At 39.2% G+C, this 26,647-nt stretch overlaps 2 protein-coding genes across 3 annotated transcripts in view; one reads left to right on the forward strand and one right to left on the reverse strand.

Moving 5' to 3' along the window:
• Nucleotides 1-4,438, reverse strand: part of LOC139725709 (S-acyl fatty acid synthase thioesterase, medium chain-like) — a 38,022-nt gene extending 33,584 nt beyond the window's left edge. Inside the window, exon 1 of one of the 2 annotated variants that reach the window (XM_071636792.1) lies at nt 4,378-4,438. The gene's annotated coding sequence lies outside the window, so the exon portion shown is untranslated. Of the gene's footprint in view, nt 1-1,113; nt 1,206-4,377 lie in introns of those variants that run through there. The other variant, XM_071636793.1, reaches the window with a different exon arrangement.
• Nucleotides 3,425-24,677, forward strand: LOC139725708 (uncharacterized). Its single transcript, XM_071636790.1, has 2 exons — nt 3,425-3,768; nt 19,375-24,677. Exon 2 carries the CDS (start codon nt 19,491-19,493, stop codon nt 21,534-21,536), a length of 2,046 nt encoding a protein of 681 aa, XP_071492891.1. The 5' UTR covers nt 3,425-3,768; nt 19,375-19,490; the 3' UTR covers nt 21,537-24,677.
• The last annotated feature ends 1,970 nt before the right edge of the window (nt 24,678-26,647 follow it).

A 26,647-nucleotide genomic window follows, 5' to 3' on the forward strand; every position in this document is an offset into this window, starting at 1 on the left:
CACACACACACACACACACACACACACAAACCCCTTTCTAATCTTTCCATTTTTTTACTGCTCTGTTAATTCGTTCACATCTTTAATCCATATCTTTTAATTCATTTGTTGGTGAATCTATGAATATAGCGTACTTAACAGATCTCTCTCTCCATTTGTCCGTATGCATAGACCTATATCATGATGATGCTGATAACAACTTGTGGTTAGGTAATAGCAATGGTTATGATCGATAGTGATAATAACGATGATAAAGCTGATTGTCTACATACGCCGATGAAATTTCCAAGAAAACATATAGTGCATACTTAGATTTATATATTTGTTATTTGTAGGCCTATATTGTTTTCTTTTTTTTCGAGTGATCTGTGTTTCACATATTTTACATAAAGCTTTGCTTCTCAAGTAGATCATTCTTTTCCCATTGCTTTATCTATTCTTAGTTATTATTGAAAAGTGTGCATTTCTTTTCTGTTATATACGATTATCCGTATTTTATGTAATTATATTTCCCGACTTGTCCCTTTTTTATTGCTTAGCAATATGAGTTACAAAATGAATATTTTATACTATATGTATTACTTTTTTGATTGACCTGAAGTTTAAATGAATTGAAAACAAAATATCAAATCAATTCTCAAACGAATGCGATACAAATACAGTTATCAACACACACATCATTCTTACGTAAAAAATTGTATAATCATATCTATAGCCGGCATTCACGTACATAGTTTGACTCAAAAAGGTATACGCTGTATTTTCACACTAATATTTATGCTTCTGGCTTCGTTCCAGGTCACAGGTCTTGAGTTTTTACTGTGATCCAGTAATTTGCCATAATAATTTCCGTATTCTCACGTAATCGTTTTGAGATTCTAAACTTTCAATTTGTGGACTGTCATATATCCTGCAAAATTGACTGCTAATATGATCATTGGGAAATGAATGTATTTCTGTACGAATGAAATCACTGATGTGAGCAACACCAAAAGCTGTAGCTTTTTGGGGACAGGCTTTATGTCTATAGATTCAGTTTAGTTAAAGGTGAAGAGAGGAATGAGTCATGTTCATTAGGGAAACCCCTATACATAATGAATCATCGGGGCTCACCTGGGGTTTGTTTACAATTGCGTGTGGTCATATGTATTTCTGTCCGTCTGTCCTTCTGCCTGTCTTTCCTGTTGTTTTTTGTTATGAGTAAGGTCTACCAGACAGTGTATCGAATCTGGCGTATACACAGAGAGAATGGGAAATAACAGACAAAAGTAGAAAATTCCATACAGCAGATATTATTATTCATGCATGCAGACCTCGATAATTCTTTTTTTCTAAATACTTATGTCTTTGTGTGTCTGTGTGTGTGGGGGGGGGGGTTACTTGTAAAGGGTCTTGCATATGGGTTTAAGTAACTTTAAGCTCATAATACTGTATACAAAAATATATGAAATTGAAGAAAGGTCGGGTGCTTGACAGTGTACATCATAAAAAGAAACGAATCAACTAATCCAACTTTTGTTGTCTTGTGCAAAAGATGACGTAATCAAATCAAAAGAGCATCACATGAGTCTGCGTGTTTGTTTGTATGTACGTGTGTGTGTGCGTGTGTGTGTTTGTAGAGTCCTGTCTTATGTCAATATAGTATTACAATATAATGCGCGATGAAACGATAATTATACTTAAGAACACAAGTGTTACGACATAAACAGGAGATCACGTATGAATTGGAGAAGCACCTCACGTATAGTACATAGGTTTGGTGTAATAATGTCAGAGGTAAAAATGTCGGAGGTAAAAATGTCAGAAGTAAAAATGTCAGAGGTAAAAATGTCAGAGGTATGATATTGTCAGAGGTAAAATGTCAGAGGTTAAAATGTCAGAGGTATACAAATGTCATGACATTTTTACCTCCGACATTTCTACCTCTGACATGATTAATTCTGACATGTTTACCTCTGACATGTCTACTTCTGACATTTTTACCTCTGACATATTACCTCTGATATTTTTACCTCTAACATCTTTACCTCTGACATTTTTACCTAATGAAAAAGAAGAAAAAGAAGAGGTGAGCAGTGAGTGATTACTGGCAGTAATCTGTAATTGTATGCCGTCGGGTTCTACATAGTTTTGCAATGGGGTGTTTTGTAACAAACAAACAAACAAACAAACAAACCAGCAAACAATTAAACAAAGAAAACACACTGCAAGAAATGACTGTTTTCGGTCATAAATCATTATCCCTGCAAACAAGGCCTTGGTCCTATAAAACGACTTTTAAAACATATTAAAATCTTCCGCTTTCATGCATTTATTTTGTGGAACAGCTTGATTGTAAAATAATGGTGAACAGGAAATACTGCAGGCTCTGAACACAATCTCGAACGCCTAAAGAGAATACTCCAGACTAGAGTCTTTATATTATTAGAAATCATAATTAGTAAAATTATACAAACATTGCATTTTACGTTAGACGCTTTGTTTTATTTTGACCATTAATAGGCCTTACAACTTTTCATTTTTTGTATTCTCTTTTTGGTTGTTGTTACGGTTCGGTCTGGCTATTTATAGAAAAGCTAAAATATATTATAGTCAGCTAATGATTATACAATGTAGTTGTATATCCTGTTGCTGTTGTCGCTGCTGTTTTTCATAGAAAGTGATTTTGAATATCGGCATGCTTCTAAGACTGCGCTTATTAGATGAGTGGAATTTATGGTAAACCGTATGAACTTAAAAACTGTCATTAATTTCATTTGCAATGCACCTTTTCAGCATATACAATGTTTCCGAAACTATAACATTACAGTTCGATCCGAGAGATGTCTGACATAAGAACGGTTCGACTCTACTTTTTAGCCTGCCATGTCGTTGGAAAATCCGGACTGCATCAATATTTGGAAATGCTGTCATGTTTGGACACTGAGTGCATGTGTATGGAAATACGGACTGGATTTATGTTTAGAACCCAGTCTCGGGCTCAATAAAAAGTTATGTATGTGAAACTATTGACGGCTGTATAGGTTAATAACCGGTGGTAATTCAGGATCAGTCAATAGTGTCAACCTGACTTCGTAAGGACGACGTATAGTGTAGTCAATCTAGTCATGCTGTAAGATCTGTCGAATATAGCACCGCAGCAATTCAACAAAATAATCGATCAGTTGTGTGTTCGTTTGTATTTCAACGATTGAATGGCGAGACTCCACATGAATGATATGCCATTTCTCACACGTTGCGTTTAGATTGTTCGATCCAGTGCCCTGGACTTTTTGATTGACAATGCCATGCACAGCAACGTGCGTCAGATAACAACTATCCACCTGCGAGAGAAACTGGCTTTTTGAACTGGGAATGGTACATTTCTCGCATCATGAAATCTATAAACACCTGCCACCGTTAAAAAGGATGTTTACGGAGGGAGTTTGCCACGAGAGTAAACTATGTTCATCAGCCACGCTTGGACACGTCGCTCGCCATAGCTGCGCTATACAATCACTGAGCAGTGTTATGCCCTCACGCAACAGCCTGGAGTTCAGTTTCAACTCTCTCTCCACACACATAGAGTACTGTACACTGTCTGGCGTGCACACAACGATTAGCATCTCAATACGAAACCGGGCAATACAGGGAGGGGAAATTGAGGTGTCTGGGTGATAGCGCGGACACGCACTGAGTGCATTTTCACTTGGTTATGATTGTGTGTGGTACTGTTTTAGCGCGTAACAGAGTGGATATTATCGAGAGGATGTAACAACGACAAATTTGGTAAGTACATGATGTATATTCTACTTGATGATATTGATAAAACTCAGAGGTATCAAGCTATTACGGTGCCAAGCATTATTTCATCTGATATTAACCAAATCTGTAGAGCCAAGGTTGCTGATATTTTTATGGATATAAAGTTGTTCTTCCGAGCATTAAGTCAACGGTAAGGTGGAACGGGTACGTTCGTCGCCGCACTTCTGCATTCGTGATAGTTGTAAATTGGTAGTATCAGGTCTTTTGATAGATTTGATCTAGATTTGTTTTAGACGTCTCATGAATAAGATATGTCATTTTGGTCGTTGCACCTTGTGGTACATGTGTTAACTCTACTCAATCCATTACGTGGGCTAGCTATGTAACCAAGAATGAATGAAACACTCTCCACATGATGCGGGAGAAAGTTTTTAAGGCGCCACATAGGCAGAGGGAGAAACGAACTAGGGGAAACAAAAAGAAAAGTGGAGACTTCTGCAACTACTCGTCGGAGAGAGCGATGTTTTCCCAGGCACAGTATATCAAAGTTTCTTGGACTAAGCAAGGAGTTCACAATGGACTAGACTCCTCCATCTATAGTACCTCCTTGCGTAAAGGCCTATGGTGACTTACCTCCCTTTCTGTCCTGCTACAGTAGTGCAGTAAATTATCGTCGTGAAGCAGGGAGGTTCCGTGTCTTCCCACCTCCCTGGTCTCACCCCACCTCCCTGGTCTCACCGAGGAGTTTGTCTCACCTCCATGTCGTGAAGGGACAACGCCACAGTCTGTAACCAGTGCATTGGGTAGCACGACCACCCGACATAACCTAGCTAGCTATAGTTCTCCTCCCTCTCAATCTCTCCTTCTCGGATTGGAGATGGCGGCCTTTTACTTAGATGCGAAGTTATTTTGTTATAGGGAGTGATTGAACTTTGCTGCATAGTGTTACATTAATTAACAGTACTATAAGCCAGTATAAGTAATGTGGATTTATGACGAAGTGAATGGTGACTTCAGACGAGTTAAAACAAACAGGCAAATGAGAATCAGTGGGAGATATTGATGAACAATAATATTCACAGGGCAACGCTACGCTGCCCTACTTTGGCAAAAGGAAGCAAGTGACATACCATCCGAATTTGAGTTATTGATGTTTTCATAATTTACATAATGAGCCCTTCTTCCAGGCCAAATTTCACGCAGAAACACTCATCCTACTAAGAGATATGTTAGATAAGACATCATGATAGTCCATTGACGTCAGTGTAAATGGCAGACATATTTTGCTCTTTTACGAGAAATGTCACTTTTGTCAGTTGCTTCCTTTTGCCAAAGTAGGGCAGTACAGCTAACACGCGCTCATGTTACGTCGCCAGACACACCAGATAATGATTAACTCTTCTAAATCAATTTGAGAGCTTATCTATCAGGAAACTATAACGTGGTTCTGTGTTACCTAATAGCTGAAGTCAAACATAAACAAATTTAAGTCAGAATATTGAACATAAGTCTCTGCATACTAAATTCTGATTGACTTATATCTGACTTGCAATTGGTTTTCTGACTTATTTTTGACTCTTATAGATCCCAGGTGAAGTTTGATTGCACGTCATTGTCATGCACTGTAAGGGCAATCAGGGAAAAAAAAAACATGTTGAAGGAAATTATTACTGCACAGGCAATGACAACATGCAGGTCACTGAGATGATAAATGATTGTACAAAATTGCGCATTGTATAATACACAGAAGCGAAATGATTATATCATGTGGCTGAGCATGTCTATATTCGGCAATGCACAACTTCATAATATGCTTGCATATCAGACATAATTCCATTATACCTGTATCGGATGGGATGAAAGAACAATTAATTATCACAGTACTAGCAAAAATTCAGTCTTCAACTTCAAATTAATCATACATACACACACATATACTGTGGATTTTAAAGCATTAAATAGAAACAGTGTAATATAAACCATGATAACTATGTGAAAATTAGCAGGCATGGTAAAGGGCTTCTTACCACATACTTCGACGAAATTCACTACGTCTAACATATTCATTGTTAAATTGGGGCATAAACATGATTTCTTTTTCTATGACACATATTCATGAAATATAAATAATAAATTATAAAAATATAGGCCTATATAAAAACTGATTGAATGTTATTTGGGTATACTTAGATTTATTGATAGATATTGATAAAACAAAATATGGCGGAATATTTTGACCGGGAGAAGAAAAATAGGATGGCCTTGTTTTGGAATAAAACAGACTGAGTTTGGCCATGTAGATTATATTTGGCAACTCTGGTCGCGGCAGCTAACTGAAATGCGTACAGGTTATCAAACACTGAGCCGCGAGTTTTTCTCCTTGTAAAACAATCTATGCCTAAATAATGTACACATACACAAGTTATTGATAGTCCCATCAAAACATATCACTTCTTATATTATGGTGGCCAGACATCTATTCGTCGGCCCCCGGGTAACACGGCAGGTGCTCCTGCGACAGACTTTCTCCTAGGACGTAGGGTTAGAGTTAGGGTTGTGATAGGATTGTAAGGTTAGTTTGATATACTTGATAGGATTAGGGTGAGGGTTATGTTTGTGGGTATTGAATTTGCGTTTGGTTCTAAATAGCGCGCAGAATTCATGGGAGCAACTGCCGCAAGAGCAAATGCCATGAAACCGGCCCCGGGCCACTCGGTCAGTACTAATGTCGAACTGTACATTTGATTATACTATAGGCATATAAACACACACACATTGTATATATATATACCGGGTGTCCCAAAAAAAGCGGAACGGTGGATTTTCAGTACCTTGCGGTTTAAAAGTGATATATTTTCTGACATCATTAGTAAGAGCATCTTCCGCAGAAGACTATGATACCAAAATCATTAAATTTGGTTCAGTACTTTTTATTCTACGTCAATTTCTGTAAATGCAGTCATTTTCAATTTTTTGCGACTTATGAGATAAAAATTTGGGTGCGACACGCGTTCCATACGTTGAATTGTGTATGCTCGTTGATCCATGTCAACAAAAGATAACGCTTTCTATTGGGCGCGTACACACACACAGACACACACACACATACACAGTGGTTTTTTTTTTCTTTTCTGGCCCGTGCCCAATGTGAAAGCTGTATCTTTTGTTGACATGGATCACTGAGCTTACACAATATTCACCGTATGGATCGCGTGTAGCACTCAAATTATTATCTCATAAGACGCAGAAATCCGACGAAATTTGAAAATGACTGCATTTTCAGGAATTGGCGTAGAATAAAAAGTACTGAACCAAATTTTATGATTTTGGTATCATTGTCTTCTGCGGAAGATTCTCTTTCTAATGATGTTAAAAAAATATATCACTTTTAGAACGCAAGGTGCTGAAAATCCACCGTTCCGCTTTTTTTGGGACACCCGGTATATATATATATATATATATATATATATATATATATATATAGATATTATATTATATTATATTATATTATATTATATTATATTATATTATAAATTATAGGGGCCTATATTTCATACACATGAGGAGTTTCATCGCAAAACGATTAAACTCCATTCTTGTCAATATGAAATACTTGATTTGCAATAAAACCTAAAATACAAAGAAAATGAACAGAAAATATGCAATATTTTTCATCATAACTTCAAGAATATGTCTTGTAATGTGTAACAGGCAAAGTATGTAATCATTAATCGAAAGGTTTCATTCTGCTGTTTCGGATGGAGGACTTATACTTAAAAAATGTTTTAAAATGGCGCTTAACTTATTTTTTTTCGATCAAACTCTTCATAAAATTATACTAAGCATGAAAACAGTTCACAGCTTGAGTATATCAGACGAGTGACATCTAGGAACACAAAACTCTGTTTTGCGGTAAATCAAGGTACATGGCATTACACGGGCTATAGGCTAAAGAGACGTGATATTATCGTTACTTGTGTAGTATTTTTCATTCCGTATAGGAAAGGTCACCTATCCAACTTCTTTTCCCCTTCCTTCTCCCTTTCTCGCTCACTCGCAATTCATGATTGCTGCATGTCCAACTTGTAAGATGTATTTGTGACGATGTATGCCTTCTTTACACGCCACATGCATTCCTTAAACCATGGTCCGTGCTTAAACAGAAAGGTAACAGTGCGCTGGAAAAGACGTTCCAGCGAAGACTTATAGTCCCGTGACCTTTGCAGCTATTTTAGTCTGCGATTACGTATAAATATTGACTGAATGTACTGTACTTGTTACTCAGTATGGGGTTTGCTAGACGTGTGTGTGTGTGTGTGTGTGCGTGTGTGTGTACTTACTCATTGTCTGGTTTCCCCTCTGATTGCAATGAGCTATAGTTCCCACCATCAATTCACTTCTTTAGTCTATAGAAATTAGAATGAGCCTTTTGAAATAAGTTCTTAAAGGCATTATTTACCATTTACGGATGAAACAAAAGCACAGCTCTAGTGCTTCAAAATAGTTCTAAAATGGCACTTAAGGATAGAAACAACCAATATAAAAATGTTAGTCAGTATAATCAATGTTGAGTACACGTTTTGTTAAATATACAAAATGTTAATAATAGTATTATTAAAATTGTTTCTAGAATAAACCGTCTAATGCTTAATTGGAAAAATAGTGATATCTTCATAATTTTATTTTATACTCTTTACTGCGAAATTTTTATATGGTGGGATTTTGTGATATAACTGACCAGTTTACACTTATATGCATGAAATGTGATAATTCGAACATTAACTTTTGTTTAAATCACTGCTCCAAATTGGTAAATAATACCTTTAACCGCTTATAAGGGATTCGTCAATACTGACAGGCATGTTCTTGCAGCGAAACCACTTCGGTTGGATATCAAATACTATTGTGCTTATAATAGTAATCCATTCAAGAGTCTTATAAGTGACTGATACTAATAGGAGGTTTCAGTATTGACTGCGTCTTTTAATTTCCCCATTCAATCCAACAAGTTCAAAATATGGGAAATTGGTGTGCCTTATTCTGATCATGCTCTAACCTGCAAATCATATACGTAGGGCCTACATCTGTATTTAGTTGAACATTTAGTTTTTTTTATTATTGTTTAAGATATTAAAGAGGCGCTGTTTTTGTGGCCATACATGTTTAACTATTATTATTTTTGTTCTTTTCAGTCACGAAAAAAATCTCGTATTGTGTAAATTTTTCAACGTTTTATCATTCGTGTGACGGTTCGAATATTACATTCGGTGCAAGTTCAACCGTTCTATTCAATTCCGCTTTGCGTCGTTGAATAGAACGGTTAAACTTGCACGCTAATGTAATATTCAGAACCATCACACTCAGATAAAACAATGCATATTTGCATACTATTCTTTGTTGCTATCAGTTTAATTGTTATTGACGGACCCATCATGTTCGTTGCTAGGGTGACAACCTTTCTGCTGTAATCATCTTTTTGAGGTAAAACTGTGATGATAAGTGTATATTGTGTATATTGCATGATTGTGCATTTGACAGTTACTTCCGCGCTTTAAATAGATCTGAGATATAGTGTTTTCAAACTGGTCAACTTCCGCGTACATCGCCCCGGCTGGACGTAATGTACAAGGACCTTAGTGTGTAAGTGCAACGCGTCACGTGATTATAATTATGTCCGAGAAGCTCAGTATATCGTGGGAGATTATAACCGAGGCAAAAAAAAAAAAGTGACGTGTGAGGTTATAAGCTGCTAAGGCACCTTGGGGTTTTGTAATGAGTTTCATTTAGAGCTATAGTTATCCTACCCTCTGTTAAAGAGAAAGTCCATACGATATTCATAACACACATATAGGCCTACATAAATCGACAGCCCCATGTTTACATTTGTGGAATTTATTTTTGTCCTCGAGAACAAAAACCTATAATCTGAAAAACTCAAAACAAATGACACTGAACATGGATGATAAAGAGGCTCACATATTTCAGAAATGTTGCAATTATAATTCCATGACAACACCGCTTGCTTAACAAGTGCGCCTGTGTAGAATTTATACATGCTTTCTTCTTTAGTTCTGCTTCCTTGAGACCCCACTCAGTCAAATGCATTCTTTATATGGTGAAGCTGCCATGTCAACACCCTTGTTCATTGTGATTTGTTATACATTTTGAAAACATTCTTATTTTTCATCCCAGTCGCTATAAATTCTGTACCCATTACATGTATAGCCACTTTATGGAAGTTTTTTTTTAAATGCAAATGTCTTAAATCATCTAGAGTTCTCGTTTCCATACTAGTACCTCCAAACTCCAATGCATGAACCTCCACGCAATATATTCACGTACACACGCCGGTTTACTGCCACTTATTGGTCTATTCCCACTTGGTCTTTCATCAGTTGGGCTAATACAATTCGGGCTAAACCTATTTGGTCTACTTCTCACTTAGTCTTCTTGCCACATGGTCTAACCAGTTGGTCTTTAATGACCACTTGGGTTATTCGTCACTTGGTCTAATTCCCATTTCGTCTAATTGCCAGTTAGTCTAATGTATTTTTTTTTTTTTGCCTGTTGGTCTTATTGCACTTGGTCTATTACAAGTTCGTCTAATGTTCAGTTGGTCTAACACCAGTTGATCCATTACCAATTCGTTTAATTCCCATTTGGTCTAATAACCACTTGGGCTGTTAACCGCTTGGGCTAATTCTCATTCGGTCTAAGACCCCGTTTACAGTGAGAGGCTCGGCCGCGGCTCGGCCGCGGCTCGGCCCAGCCCCGCTTCAGTGTAAACGCGCAAAAGGCCAAATGCGGGGCCAAAATTGGCCTCGCATTTGGCCTCGCCCTGGAGGTGGTCTCGGCCGCGGCCGAGCCACGGCTGAGCCCGGCCTTTTCTCAGTGTAAACGCAAACTGGGCCAAATGCGCGGCCAATTTTAGTCTGGCTTCCAAACCCTCTGCCCGTACTATTTCGCTATTCAGGATTTTAACCCCCTCAACGTCGAAAGCTAGTATAGTTTAAGGTGGTTTTGTCCTGCAAAGGATTTTTCCTTCGGCAAAGGCCTTTGCCCGAACGGCGACTTCGTCGCCACGGAATCCAGTTGTTTGTTTACAAGCAGAGCGCCACTACGACAAAATGTTGAAAGGTTTGAATTAAAGGACAAGTCCACCTTCATATAGGGCCTACATAAGGATTAAGAGAATGCAGCAATATTACTGGAACACATCAGTGAAAGTTTGAGGAAAATTGGACAACCCGTTCAAAAGTTACGAATATTTTAAGTATCTGCGCAGTCACTGCTGGAAGAGAAGACTACTACAGTGTATGATGTCACATGCGTACATTATATAAGGAAAATAAAACGAGAATTTCACAAAACTTTACTTTTTGAATAAAGTGCACATTTCTTCGACTTGCTACTGACGTATGTTAAGGGTAATATTATTCCCCCTGCCTTCTGAAAGAGAGAAGTCGAGTGTTCTTTTGTTATGCGAGAAAAATGGAATATGTTGAATTTTCTTTATTCTTTCTTTATATCGTTGTACTCATGTGACATCACAAGCTATAGAAGTCTTTTCATCCAGCCGTGACTGAGCAGAAACTTCAAAAATTCATAACTTTTTAACGGATTGTCCGATTTAGCTCAAACTCTCACTGATGTGTTCTACTAATATTGCTGCATTCACTCAACCCACATGTCTATGAAGGTGAACTTGTCCTTTAAAAGCGCGGCCGAGCCTGGCAGTGTAAACGGACAAAATTGCGGGGCTCGGCCGCGGCTCGGCCCAGCCCCGCACTGTAAACGGGGTCTAATTTACACTTATATTTCATGAGGTTTCCTACCCCGCCACATACCTTCTCCTCTCATGTTTTTTTCACCTTCGACATAAACGGACATCGCATGACATGCCCATACCAGCTCTTCTCCTTTCCCCTGATTGGCCTGTCTACCGGACTGGTGCTCTACAAAACCTGTCCAAGCATACAAAAACCACATTATTTTAACCGGTGACCATCGCAGGCATTGTTTTCTCGCTTGCGCGTACTGTACCTATAAAATGTGTGGTGAGGATTATTCATACATGTCATGAATGCTATTATCATTCATTATAATTTGAATGACATGTAAGTCTATGCAAAGCAGACTGACCATCAAAACTGACCACAAGTTAGTCGCCAGCCGATCTCACCGGATCAACTAATGTACTGCCCCGAGCCCTACAACACATTCACCTCATTTGATAATTATCTCTGATCTTAAATGTGACACTTTCAAATACCATTTGGATGGCATTTCTGTCGCACTGTTCGCTTCATTTTATACTCTACTTGACTAGGTTATGGAATGGCCAAATATAGGTTCTCGGACCTACACTTTCACAGTGCTCATCTCAAGCCCAGTAGGAGGCAAACCATGTTGGTGTGGAACTGCGGGTCCATGTCCCTCAAAATGAGGCCCTTCGCTGGATTGGACGGAAGACCCATCTTAGATTCCCCTGTCAGACGAGAAAAGCTTCTCTTCTTCATCATCACCATCTTTTCCCTCTTCTGCTGCTGTCTCATTCGGCGGGGAGTAAAACTGTATATTAAAAGTCACATGTTCACACTCTGCGATATCGCGCCAACGGATCAGCACCAGAGAGGCTCACAGAGGCACTCGCGTGTGTTGTACATGACAGGTGAACTCTTGTTCACGAAGGTGGTACAAAACCATGGTTTATTAACCATGGACAATTTGTATGGAGCGCCAAGTGTCGCATGGCCAATTTCGTTACGCAATCAGTCTTTTCGTCCACGAACTGAACTTCGAAATCGAAATGAACTACGAAATGTTCATTTCGTCGACGAAATGACTGATTTCGTAACGAAATTGGCCGTGCGACACTTGGCTCGAAATGTTCATTTCGTAGACGAAATGACTGATTTCGTAACGAAATAGGCCATGCGACACTTGGCGCTCCATACGAATTGTCCATGGTTTAAAACCATGGTTTCAATTGTACCACCTTCGTGACTTCAGGCCTTAGTGTATATTTTTTCTCTCTCTCTCTTTTCTTTTTTAAAGGAAGATATTACGCCGTTTTGCAGTAGGCTTATAGATATGTGGATATAATACCAGCATTGGCAAGGAATAGTTTAGTAGTAGTACACCCGAGTAGTAGTAGTAGTAGTACAAGTAAAATAATAGTAGTAGCAGTAGTAGTAACAGTAGTATAGTGTAGTAGTATAGTAGTAGGCTAGTAGTAGTATAGTAGTCAAGGATAGTAGTAGTGTAGTAGTAGTAGTAGTAGTAGTAGTAGTCGTATAATTATAGTAGTAGTACCATGTCAAATTTTAAGCTTATGGGACCTTGACGATATGGCGTACACCGTACATCATAGTAATACCACCCGGATTGAAAATGGGCGCATTTATTGCAAAATCACAACTATCCTACGAGTTGTACACGTATGCACTGTTGACCTCAATATTAAAGGGCTGAAAGACCCGATAGCTTGCATATGGATTCATTAGTTGTCTGGACTCGATCGCTAGCTGCTGGATACATTCGAAACCACGAATAGCACCGGTCAGCAAATACACGTGCATTGTCTAGATTCTTTGGCTGTTTGTGTACTTCCAGAGAGATCAGTGATAAAGCTATACAAAATTTGTTGAAGGCATGTCAGTATATTTGTTTTTCTATGGCGGATAGTTTAAATGTGGCCTATTAATAATTAACAATTTGGAAAAAAAAAGTTGAATGTTGGACATCATCATGCACAAGCATGTGTACTCTTGAAAATTTGAAGCTTCTACGATAATTGCGAGCTAAGATATAGGTAAAATACATTTAGCTTTGACGGCCATGTTGAATTTGAAGATGGCGGCCTATCAAAGTGATCCACACTATCAGAAGAAGATGCATCAGAATGTCTGACATCACAAGCATGCCTTTTGCACCAAATCTGACTGAACTTTTAGAATGCTCCCATTGTGAGATAATGGGTCTAAATACAGTTTGCTATGGCGGCCATTTTGACATTCAAAATGGCGGCTGAAGACGTATTAGTAGTTGAAAAAAAGAACGGAACCAAAGTTTGTATGTTTGTTGTTGTTTTTTGTAGATTCAGCACCCGGCCCAAATTGAAAAAGTTAGCCCCCCCCCCCCAAAAACAAAAAAACAAAACAAAAAAACAAAAACAAAACAAAACAAAACAAAAACAAAAAACAAAAACAAAAACAAAACAACAAAAACCCAAAACAAGGTAATAAATTTGGCCAGAAAATCTCACGGGATTACCTAGTTGCCTCTACTATTACGGTGATTCCCGTCATAGACGACCCGTGTCTGCTTTCCTCACTCCATAGTATCCCAACGCCACCGGGTCTTAAAATAATGCCAAAAGAAGTGCGAAACGATCAAAACTGACGAACTGATACCTCTATCACGTTATGCTATTCAGAACATCTTGAATAATTAAAAATGGTATTTCTTTTCTCCCTGAATTCCCCTTTTTAAGATCTTTTGTCGTACCGAGACCAAGAATCTGCTCAATCATGGATATACAGAGAAGCCCAATATTATTCAAAGCCGTTCAAGCATCATGCTAAATGCAATAAGTATAGAAGGCCTATGTGTTATGATAATTAATAATTTTTCACACGATGGATTCCCTTCGGAGAGTGCGCCCGTCAATAAAAGGGAATTAGTGTACTTCAAAATACACGTTCGTCTCGATGCGGTGAATTCAGTAATTTGGCCAGAAAATGATAGAGAATTCCACTATTAAAATGTATTAAGTTGCTAAAAATGAGAAGTCACATTTAGTCGACTTGTTATCGACACAATGTTAAGAGTAAGGCTATTGCCCCCTGTTTTCTGAATGAGGCAAGTCATACTTGTATGTGCTTTTTCATAAGTACCAGAAGAAACTTTAAGGTCCAGTTTACCTTTGGGAGCAGTGATTTCAAAAATGTTCAAGATATCACATTTGATGCATATGTGTAGGTCTGTTCTATCACAAAACATTCTACCATTTCAAATTTTCACAATAAAGCCTAAAATATAAGGAGATATCAACATTTTTCTCAATAAACCATAATTGTAGATGGTGTAGTCTGGAAGCATTCTTATCATAACTATTGTTCACATTTTGTGTATTAACAATAATTAACGTCAATTATACACTGTAAAAACATCGGTGTTAGATTTAACACCATGGGTGTTAAATCTAACACCGATCAAACTTCAATAGAGGACCACACCCACAGGTGTTGAAAATGTATTGTGACGGTGTTAAAAAGTGTTCGCCTGGCACTTCGTGGTGTTAATTTGACACTGTGGCTGGTGATATTTTTGACACTGCGCTAGAGTTAATTCAATAATGACACCGCATGGTGTTGATTTGATATTGGTGGTGTTAATTGCAATGGTATAACACCCGTCCAGCTTCAGTAGGGGACCATACCAACTGGTGTTACTGTGGTGTAAATTTGTTTACACATATTTTCAAAAATCAAGTACTTTATCGGAAAATTCTTTATCGTCTTGTTGAAGTTCAAAATTAACAAGAAGTGCAGTAACTAAGAAACTATTCAAAAAACAATTTTAGATTTTGAAATGACACCCGGAGGTGTTAATCTAACACCATGAATGAGCACCGGAGATTTAACACCAGCTCGGTGTTTCATATTTAACACCGGACTTTTTTGCAGTGTACGGATTCAAATTTTTACAGTTGTTGTTTCTGTCCCTAACTCACATTTAAGAAGTATTTTAAAACACTAATGCTGGGTTTTTGTTTCATCTGAAAATGGTAAATTATGCCTTTAAAGTTATACTGAATTCTCTTTATATTTTCTTTATTCTTTACCGTTGCCCTATACTAGGACATCACTAATCCCCTATAGTCTTCTTTACCAGCAGTGACAGTACATGAGAAAAGTTAGGCCTACGTAATTCATAATTTTTAAACGGATTGTGCGAATTTTCATTGATGTGTATAGGCCCATAATATATCTGCTTTCACTGAAATACGAGCATTTTTCGGGTAAATTTCAATTTATGAAACTTCAAACAAGTGAGATATGTCTCGTACACCTTAGCACTCCCAGCTAGGCAGCATCACGTCGGAAATGTTTTGAACGCCGGACACAGAAATACCGCACAATGAATTTTCAAAGAGCGCTAGGCAATGTGGAGTGTTGTTTGGATCGTCTGGAAGTTAAAAAAATGATGTAGCATGTAGCTTTAGAGTTGTAAGATGATTTTTTGTGCAGTTTCATACTCGTGTATATAATGACCGCTATATAGGGGATGGTTAGTAACTGATCAGTGGGAATTAGTGAAAATACTGGGGGATAATTGTTCCAATCCTTGTGGGATTTATTGAAGAGTACATTATATATCTATTGTTTTGTGAAAATTATTTGCTTCAAAATGGTCTCATATTCAAGTAGGCCTAATGTGCAGTTTAATGTTTCCAAGTTAGCATGCCTGTACAGTGACGGGGCGATCGTTAACGGGCCGTTAAAACTGGAAATTTCAAATTTCATGTACAAACTCTATGACAAGTTGTGAGGGGAGGACATGCTCATCCCCTCATAATTTTCACACAACTGTATATAATGCACTCTTTTAAATGAATCCCACAAGGATTGGAGCAATCATCCCCCAACATTCCCACTGACTCCCACTGATCAGTTACTAGCCATCCCCTTTATTGACTGTACATGCATGAAATGCAGACATGTGTGACGGGATATATATTTGCACAAGGGCACATACCAGAATGTGCTGCGAGTGAATAGATCATAGCGTTTCTACTATTTGAAGTGCTTTGTCATGCGAAACACACGCTATAGGAATCCCGTCTGGGCCTGCCCAGTGGGGGAGGCATTAGACTGTGTGAGAGTGTTTGTTCTCTTTGATAAATCTATACAAAACTCGGAGTTATTGTTACTGTACACTGGGAAGCAGATGAGATTCAAAGTCATAAGTGCGTGAATGAACATACTGCGGTCATGTGCACCTCTCCGCCAGTGTAGAAACTCAAGGCAGTCATTCGTATGCTCTTAACGTACACAAAGGACGCCATTCGTCACAATACACAAATAACGATATGGTCCGAGGCAGAAAAGAGTTGTTGTTTACACTCAAAAGAATAGAGTACAGGTAAAAGACTCATTGCATTAGATTATTGGACCAGAAGAAATCAATACGTGTGATGACTCTGTGATTTATTTTGCGATTTGCTTTCGTGATTAGTGAGATGTGCCATCCATGACATTTGAAGTTGTAACTATTATTCCAGTGACTTAATCACAATAATGTGCATAAAAGAAAAAAAAAACACTAAACAAAATGTAATGGCAACAGAGAACATTTCAACGCGGTTGTTTTCATTATGACCTTCAAAAACCTTCTCCATATACGAGCAAGATGATACACCCTGGATTGTGAGCATTTAAAAATTCATGTGTGTTTAAATTCTCGAAAGCTATTATCATTCCTTATTCAGTGTATAGTATAACAGTGTATGGCTGTTGTAGTCAAATGCGTGGAGTATAATTATAGACCAATTCGGTTTATAACTGGGGAACTTCAAGTAGACCTAACAAAAGATGATTTATGCCCTGACAGAGCAACACACCTGTGTCATTACATAACCAATTGAAAGTGCTTCTGATCTCCTTCGGAAGTCCCCCGGTGAATGGCCGCCATAAGTTATTGTGCTCTAAAGTCGGATTTATCTTTACGAGAATTGACTCATTAGAGGAGTGCAATAATGGCCGAGTTGTCATGAGATGTACGGAATCTCCTGGAGAAAGGAGAACAGTGTGTGAGACCTACACAAGATTGATCCACGGGTATTCCTGTGCGTGCAGGAACACGGTAACACGTGACGGAAGCTGTGGCTACATGGTAACACATGTAATAACTTCCGCCAAAGGGGTTACTGTACGTGTTCGTCGGCGTTTCTCGTTTGCCCTTCTTTTTATAGCAATCGATTATTTGTAAATGAGTGGAAACGTATTTTGATGGAGAAACTTTCCATGATATGCCCGTCATGGTAAAAGGAACAAGTGACTCAATCGATATTGGTTGTTGCTCCGGATCACATCCAGAAGTAGGCCTATAGGATTGGTATGCGTGCATAGTTCCTTGATCCTTTATAGAGTAATCATTTGAAGCAGCTCTTATACGAAGCTATACTGTGATGAGCTCGAGCACAAGGTGTGTGTGTCATGAGGGGGTGCCATTCAGTGTATGTAAAATAGTTTCACTATCATACAATAAAATGTGAGTATTTGTGATCTGAGTATGTGAGATGGACTGAGGTTTAGCTGAACTCAAGATTAGAGAGTAGTCATTGATTAGAAATGCGTGACCTCTACTCAAGTTCAGTCGCGAGCACCACAAGAGTCTGTACCCGGCCCACTTCTTTAGCTCGTTCAAAACATTACCAGATTGCATCCTCTATCGAGTAATCAATTCAATTCAATGTTTTATTTCATTTTTCGACAAGAACATATAAACATCACTTCTTTTTTGTAACAGAAAATCAGGTGCGTAAAACTATGTAGGATGAAAAGAATATACAATAATGTTTGTAGCACCTTGCAATAATTACACATTATCATAAAACACAAGTGATTTGAAGTAAGTTTTACGCATACATAGTTTTACGCACCTGATTTTCTGTTACAAAAAAAAAGAAGTGATGTTTATATGTTCTTGTCGAAAAATGAAATAAAACATTGAATTGAATTGAATCAAGAAACCCGATGGCCCAGAAGATCTGAAGACAGATCTAAACAAGCTTATTTCGTGGGCAGATGAGCAGCAACTGATATTCAACGCTTCCTAAGGCCATTTTCTTCGAATCTTTGGTCAGTGACGATGCCCGATTACACAATCGTTATTGTCCAGACATCTGAATGTGCGCAATTACATGCACATAATCAGATGGCGGTGCTGATGGGATCAAAAGAAGACCTTCGTTGACAGTCCATGATACATTCAATGGAAAATAATGGAATGAATGCTTTCCCAAGTATTAATTGATTGACCATTCTGGTTGCTTGGTTTACGCAAGTTAAACATCCTTGTTTAAACGTGATTGATGAATTCCAAATATACGTCGGGCAAGCATATGAATTTTGTTGCTTTGAAAACGAGGAAAGTGCCTAACCAACTGAGAAAACAGAAATGTCATTTGTACCCATGTGCACACGAGCTAACTCCAAATTGGCTTATTTCGAAATTGAATGAGACTTACAAAATTGACCATCATGTACAATCAGCAACGGTAAACATTCGAGAGAGTGGCTTTAGCAACGGCGCCGATTGTTTTTTATCCGGAGCCATGACTACTTTTACTCCCACCAGTACTACGACTCACGCCACCCTTTTGTACCAGTACTCCTGCAGTCAAGACGTTTTTACTTCCCACATCTTTTTTTTTAGATACTACTTCTTTTTATCTACTTCCAATGTTCTTACACACGATGGCTGTTACTAACTACTCTTAATTGTTAAAACAATGATCGTAATCAAGTATTATGAGTATAATATATAGCAAAGTATTCATGTCACTATAATATTATGATACATTATATTAATAATGGCTTGCTTTCTCATATTTTCTTTCAGATTCTCCCATGATACGCTGTGCATGGAATGCATCCTGCTTGCCAGGTTATATGAGCCCCATCTCCTTGTTTTTCTTGCAATGGATTATGGAGTGACGATCTACAGCCAACCAGAGCATGTATTTTCTTCGTCACCAAATACCCGACACATCCGATTGCCGTCAGAGACGCGTCATGGCGGCTGGCGGGATCGAAGACGCCGCGGAGAGAGACGTCGATGTTTTCTTCCCCGAGGAGGCAGATAACATCACCCTCCAGATACGGGATTTCGGTTGCCACCTAATGTGGAGAGAACTAAAGGGGCTTGACAGGCTGGTGCTTTCCAAGTTTAAGGATGTACTCGCCAGTGAAACTTGGAACTACAATGACAGACCCACATACTTCACTGCCGTCCGCAACTTACAGGGTTTCATCGAGTACGAGCTCGGAAACGAAGTACAGGCTGAAGAGTACTTTTTAGAAGTGCTTGGATATGACCATGAGAACATATGTGCCCTTGGTAACGTGGTTCACCTGCTCCAAAAACAGAACAGCTGGAGGGAAGCGCACACATACACGGAGAGATTACGTGCAATTTTCGCGAGGTCGGGAAAGCGTGATGGCAATTACGAAACCTACCCTCATCGCGCTCTTGCGTATGCAGACAAGGCTCACGCGATTCGATACTTCGAACAGGATAAGAGATGCTTTCGCTACATGACATATGTGGAGCGTGCAGCCACCCTAGGCCGCTACTGTCGCAACAGTCCTCAGCGAGCTGAGTGGTTCTTTGATCATGCTCTGGCACTGTATCGCCGGGACGTGCAGATGCTCTACCTCCGGAAAATATCGGACACTGTGTCAGATGTACTTCAAACGAAGATTAAGTCTGGATACATGAAAGCAATCAAGCTGTTCTATGATGTCATTCAAATTAGTTCCAGCTCTGCTTACCTGTCCCTGTCCTGGGTATTCATTGGGATATTGCTCAATCATGACCCCGATAATCGAAGTCTAGAGCGAATATTTCCAGATTCACCGGAACTGGCCACCATGAATGCCGACGACTGCTACATTAAAGGGCTGTCGATTGATGATAAGTATGAAATCACAACTCGAAGAGTAGGAGCTGAATATGTGAAGCTCAAGAGGTATAGGGAAGCGAAGACACTCCTAGACAGTTCCATCTCTAGACTGGGGTCTTGGTTTGCTCATCGATATCGCGGAGTTCTCTATTTGTCCTTGTACGAGGACAATGCGGTGACAGACGAAGAAATTCGCTCGCAGTTCGATGTCACTCCGAGGACGGAACTGCTCAACATGGCCAAGAAAGAGTTTGAAACAGCTCAAGGAGAAAGGATCGTTCACGCCGATTACTCTGACCTCGGTCAAGTCTACTATCTGCTCAAGAATATCCGGCAGGCCAAGGCCAAATTCAAGAAGGCACTTGACAGTGAGCAAGACGACTATTTCGACTTGCTGGAGACCTACCGACGGTGGATTCGTTGCGTCAGTGAGGAAAGTCCGGAGGACGTTGCCATACTGCAGAGGAAGGCAGAAGAGTACCGTCTGAGGTTGGTGGCGACACCTCTGGACACTCATGGAGACAGCTTCAGCGACGACTTTGACCATTACAACAGGGATGCCATCCCAGGCTACGTGCGCCTCCTGAAGGAAGACGACTTTTGGTTAGCTTCGACGACCGGATGTTCTCAACACGTAAATTCAAGACCGCCGCGAATTGAGCCAATCCCTCAGGGTCAGTACAAGTACGACTTCTTTCTATCTTACCACGAAAGAGATCAGATCTGGAGTCTGGCGCTTTTAAACAAGCTCGAGGCTGAGTGTAACTTGCGCGGTTGCATCGAGCAGCGGGACTTCGACGTAGGCGAAGACACAATGGTCACCATTAAAAGGTGCCTCCGGGAGAGCTACCGCTTCATCGTGGTTCTATCACCGCATTTCGTCGACGGCAGAGATGCTCGTAGCATTATGCGCGAGGCAGCACGGGTGGCGTTCCGCAGGGATGGGCGTTATATCCTGCCCATTGAGTTGTCTTTGTGCGAGCACGAGAAGCTGGATATGGACGATATAAACCGAATCGAGTGTAGATATGGACAGATACCTGAGATTCACTGGCAGAATCTCGTTGACTCGGTACGACAGCCTGACCATGGCCAATGAGACTCTCCGATCTGTTTGATTGAATATTACGTTCACTTTTTATGTTTTTCTCTCTCTGTACATGCAACTGTTGATTTCATTGTTAGAGAATTAGAAGTAGAAAGGTATAATGGAACACGATCAATGGAAAATTGTGAGGTGATGACATCATCGGCTCACTCATAAACGTATTCATGTCAATTGTTTAAGAACTGTTTCACAATTATTAGTGGTCGAACTTCCTTACTTTTAATTCGATTTTGATAAAAAAGAAATTCACTGTTTCGCCTGTCATATATTTGACCATTTCTTTTCAGACTGATTTTCAGTTGTTATGGATTTTCCCTTTTAATGTTTACCTTTTCCAGTTACATTCGTGTCAATAAAGGGAAGATCAGTTGTTGAGGATGACATTCCAGCATGCCTCCTCTGCTATAGCGAAATTCCAAATTACGAACTAATACCTCTGTGTATATCTTTTCCATATGCGTTTGATATCACGATGACTGTAGTCGAGTGTATGTCGAATGTTCTACATCTCGACGCTAAAAGAAAAAAAAGCTGTACCTTTGATACACGTTTGTACGTCAATTCCTTCACGACCGTTGACGAAGACTTGAACGTTACATGCTCATTACCCGCTCGTATGTGGTGGGTACTCATGCATAGAAATGGAATAAAATGTTATTTGCAGTTATCTACATTATGTTATTGGTACATGGTCCGCCCGTACAATATGTGAAAAATTTTCAAGCTAACTTATGGCTGCACGAGGACGTACGCTTGTACAGTATCTTTATTTTTCATGCATATTTCTCACAATTCTCGTCAAACTTGTTTTGTGATTTCTTTTTTATTTTCAAATCAAGTGTAACCACATATTTTAAAGAAGAACATTGGGGCTCATGAAAGGGGCTACACTTTACCTTCCTCGCATTTTATGTGAATGTATTACTTGTATTATTGTCTGTTTCCAGACGAAATTGATTAATGTGTTGCCAATCTCGCTTCTCATACTCTCTGAATTCTTTACTATGCTTTAGATTGAGATGAGGGACCAATCCAAAATTAGATTGAAAATCTCATTCTAATAGATTTAGAATTCAGTCTTTTTCCCAATTTAATTCTGGAGATCCCTCACCACAATCTTATACAGTGATATCCAGTCTAAAGAATTCGGAGAGTACAATGTGTATTATACGTCATTAATGAGTTATCCATCCAACTGATATCTTATTTGTAGTGAGTGAATGAGATATTTACGAATTTGAATTCAATTTGGGAACGACGTTTTATCAGAAATGGGTCAAATCTGTTTTGACCATGTTTAATAATGCATCGTTTTGATCGAGCTGTTTTCTCGACACTGAACTTGGCACAAAGGTAAAACATTATAACATTTCATTCATACTGAGATCTTTCACCTTAATTCTAAAAACTGCTATTTAACTTGCTCGTGTACGAAATTATGCATAATTATGTGTGTCGTCAGAAAAAAAAAATCGTATTTGAATGATTATGTATTGTTCCCCTGGATGGGAAGGAAACAAATCTTGGGCACAAATCGGGTGATAAACCAGCAGAGTTAGCCCAACCATACTCAAAGGTTACACAATAATGTACGATGGAAAAGGAATTTGTGGTATATACGCATGGTCCTCAGAGTTGTTAACATGATATTTCACAACAGGTGCAAGGTTATTACATTGCAGTACATCTGTATTTGCACACTCCTCTTCTTTATCTATCGTATACTTCTCTGAAGAGTCGCGATGTTTATTGCCACACATTTATTCACTTGCAAACTTTACGGCAAATGTGGCAAGCTTGTTTCCTCCTCCTCCTATTCCTCTTCTTTCTTTTTTTTTTCTTTCTTTCTTCTTCTTCTTCTTCTTCTTCTTCTTCTGAGACCCCTTTTTCATGTTCATTACTCCTGAAGATTCATAGCATAGGCTGCTTCAGAAGCCTGAAGCCCAGTAAAATCGATCTCGGCAGAGCAATGTTATGTGTTGAAGTTGAAATTTCATAATCATCACTTGTATTTGTTTGATTAGAATATTTGAATAACTGCAAATTTGCAGTCAGCACAGTGTAAAGTATGATTTGAAGAATTAATACATGTTAATTTCACAAAATAAACATGTGCTCTTCAAAACGGGGACATACATTATGTCTGAAATGCGATGAAGCCGCGTGCTTCATGTATACACTACCCGCACTGCGAAGCGTATGATAGTATGATAATCCTTCTCTTATAACGAGTGAGGAATTATTGTTTAGCTCTCTGTTGCTTTTGAGTAGAGGCTGATTTTATCATAAAAATAGGGGCACTGTGGCTTAGTGGATAAGACTCTCGACTTTTATTCGGAGGTCTCGAGTTCGATTCCCTATCCTTGCCTTTACGTCATGGACGAGATGTACACTGTATAATATTTATGAGTACCGGGAAACGCTGTATAGGGTAAAGAAGGGCAGGGCCCTCTGCCAGAGCAGTGGATAAAGAAAGACAGTATTATTTATTATCGATACGCAGTATCATTATGAGCATACACTGTGATGATTTCAAGTTCAGTGCTATTGTTTGTGGTGTCATTGCACTTGGTTCAAGTCAAATATAAAAAGATGCCCCCATGAACGTTCAATATACATGATGAAGAAGAACGATAAAAGTGCCACATTTTCTAACCTCTCTAAAATACAACGATCATAATTTCGCTTCTATGCACAGATTTTATATTGTTATGTCTAGAGTATTCCGACAGGAATAATGAAGCTCGGTTCTACAGAGCAGACGACATTCAACACAGGGCTCAACACAATAGGCGATGCTGTAGGTATAGTAATGGTAATAATAATTGATATGATTTTCTATAGCGCCAAATCCACTCTGTAGAGTGCTCGAGACTAGGCGGGACCACGTCATTTTGTTGGTGCCAGGTAAAAATGTCAGAGGTAAAATTATTGTCAGAGGTAAAAATGTCAGAAATAAAAATGTCAGATTTAAAAATGTCAGACGTAAAAATATCAGAAGTAAAAATGTCAGAGGTAAAAATTTCAGAAGTAAAAATGAGGTAAAAATGTCAGAGGTAAAACATTTTTACTTCTGACATTTTTAGCTCACCTGAGCCAAAGGCTCAAGTGAGCTATTGCGATCGCCCTTCGTCCGGCGTCCGTCGTGCGTCGTGCGTCGTGCATCGTGCGTCGTGCGTCGTGCGTCGTGCGTCGTGCGTCGTGCGTCGTGCGTCGTGCGTCGTCCGTCGTGTGTAAACTTTTTACATTTTCATCTTCTTCTTGAAAACCCCCAGACCGATTTTCATCAAACTTGGCAGGTAGCATCCCTAAGGGGGTTAGAAACTCAATTTGTTAAAATGGGCACCATGCCCCACCCAGGGGGCCCCCAGAGGGCCCAAACCCCCCAAAATTAAGGAATCTGTAAAAATCTTCTTCTCTAGAACCAGAAGTGATAGAGCTAAGTTAATACTATGAGTTGGTACATTGATGACTGTAGTTTCAAGTTTGTTCATGGCAGAATCAGGGGTGCCCCCCTTGGGACCCAGGGGAGGGGTCCTACTGGGGCCTAAATTGTACATTTTCATCTTCTTCTTGAGAACCCCATGACCCATTTTCACCAAACTTTGCAGGTAGCATCCTTAGGGGGTTAGGAACTCACATTGTTAAAATGGGCACCGTGCCCCACCCAGGGGGCCCCCAGGGGGCCCAAACCCCCAAAATGAAGGAATCTTTAAAAATCTTCTCTAGAATCAGAAGTTATAGAGCTAAGATAATACTATGAGTGAATACATTAATGACTGTAGTTTCAAGTTTGTTCATAGTAGATCCAGGGGTGCCCCTCTTGGGGGCGGGGGGGGGGGGAGGTTGGTAAGGTCCAAATAGGGGCCTCAATTGTTCATTTTCATCTTCTTCCTGAAAACTTCTTGATGGATTTTCATCAAACTTGGCAGGTAGCATCCCTAGGGGGTCAGGATCTCAATTTATCAAAATGGGCACCATGCCCCACCCAGAGGGCCCCAGGGGGGCCCAATCCCCCCAAATTAAGGAATCTTTAAAATTTGGGCCCTTATTGTACATTTTCATCTTCTACTTGAGAATGCCTGGTCAAATTTTAGTAGAGCTGTGAATAATTTAGATTAGTGACTGCGTGAAAGGTGAACTTGCGATACTCGGGTGAGCGCTAGACCCGCGGGTCTCTTTTTTTTTTGCCTCTGACATTACCTCTGAAATATTTAGTTATTTACCTCTGATATTCTTACCATTGACATTTTTTTTACGTCTGACATCTGATTACCTCTGACATTTTTACTTCTGACATTTTTACTTCTGACATTTTTACCTCTTACATTATTACACCGAACCATATTGTTGAATTCAACCTGCAAACAACGACTGATTTCATTTTCAGGATTTTGATCATTGTATAGGTGGTATTGTTGAGATAGTACCAACGTCGGTACTGGTACTTAACTTGAAATCACACACTTATTTTATGTCTATAAGTGCCATTCGTATTAATAAAGAGTGAACACTTAACATACTATTCCCGTTTTAACATAGCTAGGAGTTTATGCTTGTATAATGAGTGAATAAAATGGTGGAAGGAATAAAGAAATAATGAACCAAAATATATCCTGTCATCTCTTTATGGATATTAATTGATGGATTTCATGATAATGACATTATTATGATAATTCATGTACAGCGTGTGTATAACATAATTTACGCGCCTTTAGCACCAATAGAGAAGGATGAAGAGAGAGAGAGAGAGGGGGGGGGGAGAGAATAAGTCAGACATACAGTGAGAAAGAGGGAGAGAGGGAGATAGGCGGGAGAGCTGGAAAGAGGAGGGCAAGAACAGAATAGGAAATAATGGCAGTTCAACGGTCATCATTGCCTATAGATTTGAACGTTATAGGAGGAGAGGTCTTGAAAAGCTTTAAACCCTTTTTGTGCCAATACATACCCAGTAGTAATTTGCCAAAGTATTTTATTGGCGTGCGGGAACTCCCCACAATCCAATGGAATTTGTATAGCTTGGGTTTATTATGCAGTGTGAATAACGACAAACTCGCAATCGAGGTATTATAGCAATGCCAAAGTATACAGACCGAATACTC

Source organism: Diadema antillarum, unplaced genomic scaffold (genome assembly GCF_040938485.1).
Source record: "Diadema antillarum isolate AM-2024a unplaced genomic scaffold, OU_Dant_1.0 seq00000054_RagTag, whole genome shotgun sequence".
Lineage (NCBI taxonomy): Eukaryota > Metazoa > Echinodermata > Echinoidea > Diadematoida > Diadematidae > Diadema > Diadema antillarum.

Coding starts and splice junctions, on each gene's coding strand:
- LOC139725708 (XM_071636790.1), top strand. CDS start 19,491: ATGTATTTTCTTCGTCACCAAATACCCGACACATCCGATTGCCGTCAG.